Consider the following 1,722-nt stretch of genomic DNA (forward strand, 5'->3'; position numbering starts at 1 on the left):
CGTCACACGCGCGCACGATAATTGTGTTATTCGCACATTTTCTTCATGGATCTCTTTGATGTATCTTTCTATAGGCCTGTGTGTGTTTGAAAATAAAATAAAGTAAAAATTATGCAATCTTTAACAAACAGTCTTTTGTAGGCTTTATAAAAATGTTAATAATTTTAAAACTTAATATATAAATATTGATCATAATTAGAATAACTTTTTATTGTATTTATACTAGTATCTTATATCGCGATTAATCGCATCCAAAATAACGGTTTTTGTTTACATATGTATGTGCTGTGTATATTTATTATGTATATATAAGTACACACATGTATATATTTCAGGAAAATATGTTTATATATTAAATATATTTATATATATAATATAAACTATAAGAATATACATATATAAATGTATATACATGTAAATATTTTTTAAATATATACTGTATGTGTGTGTGTTTATATATACATAATAAATATACACAGTTCACATGCATATATTATGTAAACAAAAACGTTTATTTTAGATGCGATTAATAATTTGACAGCACTAGTTTATACCTACCTTCACGCCAGCTTTGTGCTTTCATTGTTGCTATTATAATGCAATGTATAATGTGGCAGGAATAAGTTTGTGAACCCTTGGAAATAGCTGGATTTCTGCCTTGATTAGTCTCAGAATGTGTTATAGACAAACACCATCTGACTGCACTAATAACATTTGTACTGTATACTTTTATTGCATGCAGTGAGTAATCATTCACGAAAGTAAGTGAACCCTTGAATTTCCTTTACATTTAGTCATCTAGCAGACGCTTTTATCCAGAGACTTACAAATGTAGCCTGCATTTTAACATCTTTCTTTGAATGTGGCAATTAACATTGTCCCTTTAGCTCCACATTTGGTGTGAGAAGGACGTTATTTTGTAAAAGAAACACTGGATCTGAGTAACAAACAGGAATGAAGACTTGCAAAAGACATTATTACAATCTGCTTTTATTGTTCAGGAATGCTCAAAATCGAAATTAATCGTCGGAGATCACATCACTTGTGTCTCATATGATTTATGATGCATCATCTCATGTTAAACACTGCGAATAAATATTGATCCAAAACATATCTGTGATTTTTATATCTGAAAATGCATTCCTTGTATGATCTTATAACAGTTCAAAAATGTATTTCTCTCAGAATATATTTTCATATAGACAAATAAATCAATACTGGTTCTACTCAAGATGTGAGTTTAGAAACGTTTTAGTGCACTGGCACAAACCGTTTGTTAATGGACATAATATGAGATATTCAAAATCATACATATGCATGCATAAGGAAGGTGTCTGTTTCTCGTGTAATCAAGAGCAGAGCATGCTTCAGTTTCTGCATCCATTCATCCTGATCTTCATGACATCGACTCTTCTTTATCCCTGAATGCTTGCATCTGTGCCTGTTTCAATCGAGATCCGAGACAAACACAGCTTTGAGTCGAATGAGATTAATGCATTTACAGAATCAGTGTCTGAGGATGACCAAAATCATATTTCACCATATGTGACCCTGCAGCACAAAAGCAGTGTTAAGTCGCTGGGGTATATTTGTAGCAATAGCCAACAATACATTGTATGGGTCAAAATTATACATTTTTCTTTTATGCTAAAAATCATTAGGATATTAAGTAAAGATCATGTTCCATTAAGATATTTTGTAAATTTCCTACTGTAAATATAT

General features: G+C 30.8%; 1 protein-coding gene across 1 annotated transcript in view; it reads right to left on the reverse strand.

Moving 5' to 3' along the window:
- Positions 1-848: 848 nt before the first annotated feature.
- Positions 849-1,722, reverse strand: part of polr1d (RNA polymerase I and III subunit D) — a 13,262-nt gene continuing 12,388 nt past the window's right edge. Inside the window, exon 6 of the mRNA XM_016569332.1 lies at positions 849-1,441. Coding sequence (XP_016424818.1) covers positions 1,397-1,441 — 45 coding nt within the window. The 3' untranslated portion in view covers positions 849-1,396. The remainder of the gene's footprint in view (positions 1,442-1,722) is intronic.

Source organism: Sinocyclocheilus rhinocerous, unplaced genomic scaffold (assembly GCF_001515625.1).
Source record: "Sinocyclocheilus rhinocerous isolate Xijiao unplaced genomic scaffold, SAMN03320098_v1.1 scaffold1402, whole genome shotgun sequence".
NCBI lineage: Eukaryota > Metazoa > Chordata > Actinopteri > Cypriniformes > Cyprinidae > Sinocyclocheilus > Sinocyclocheilus rhinocerous.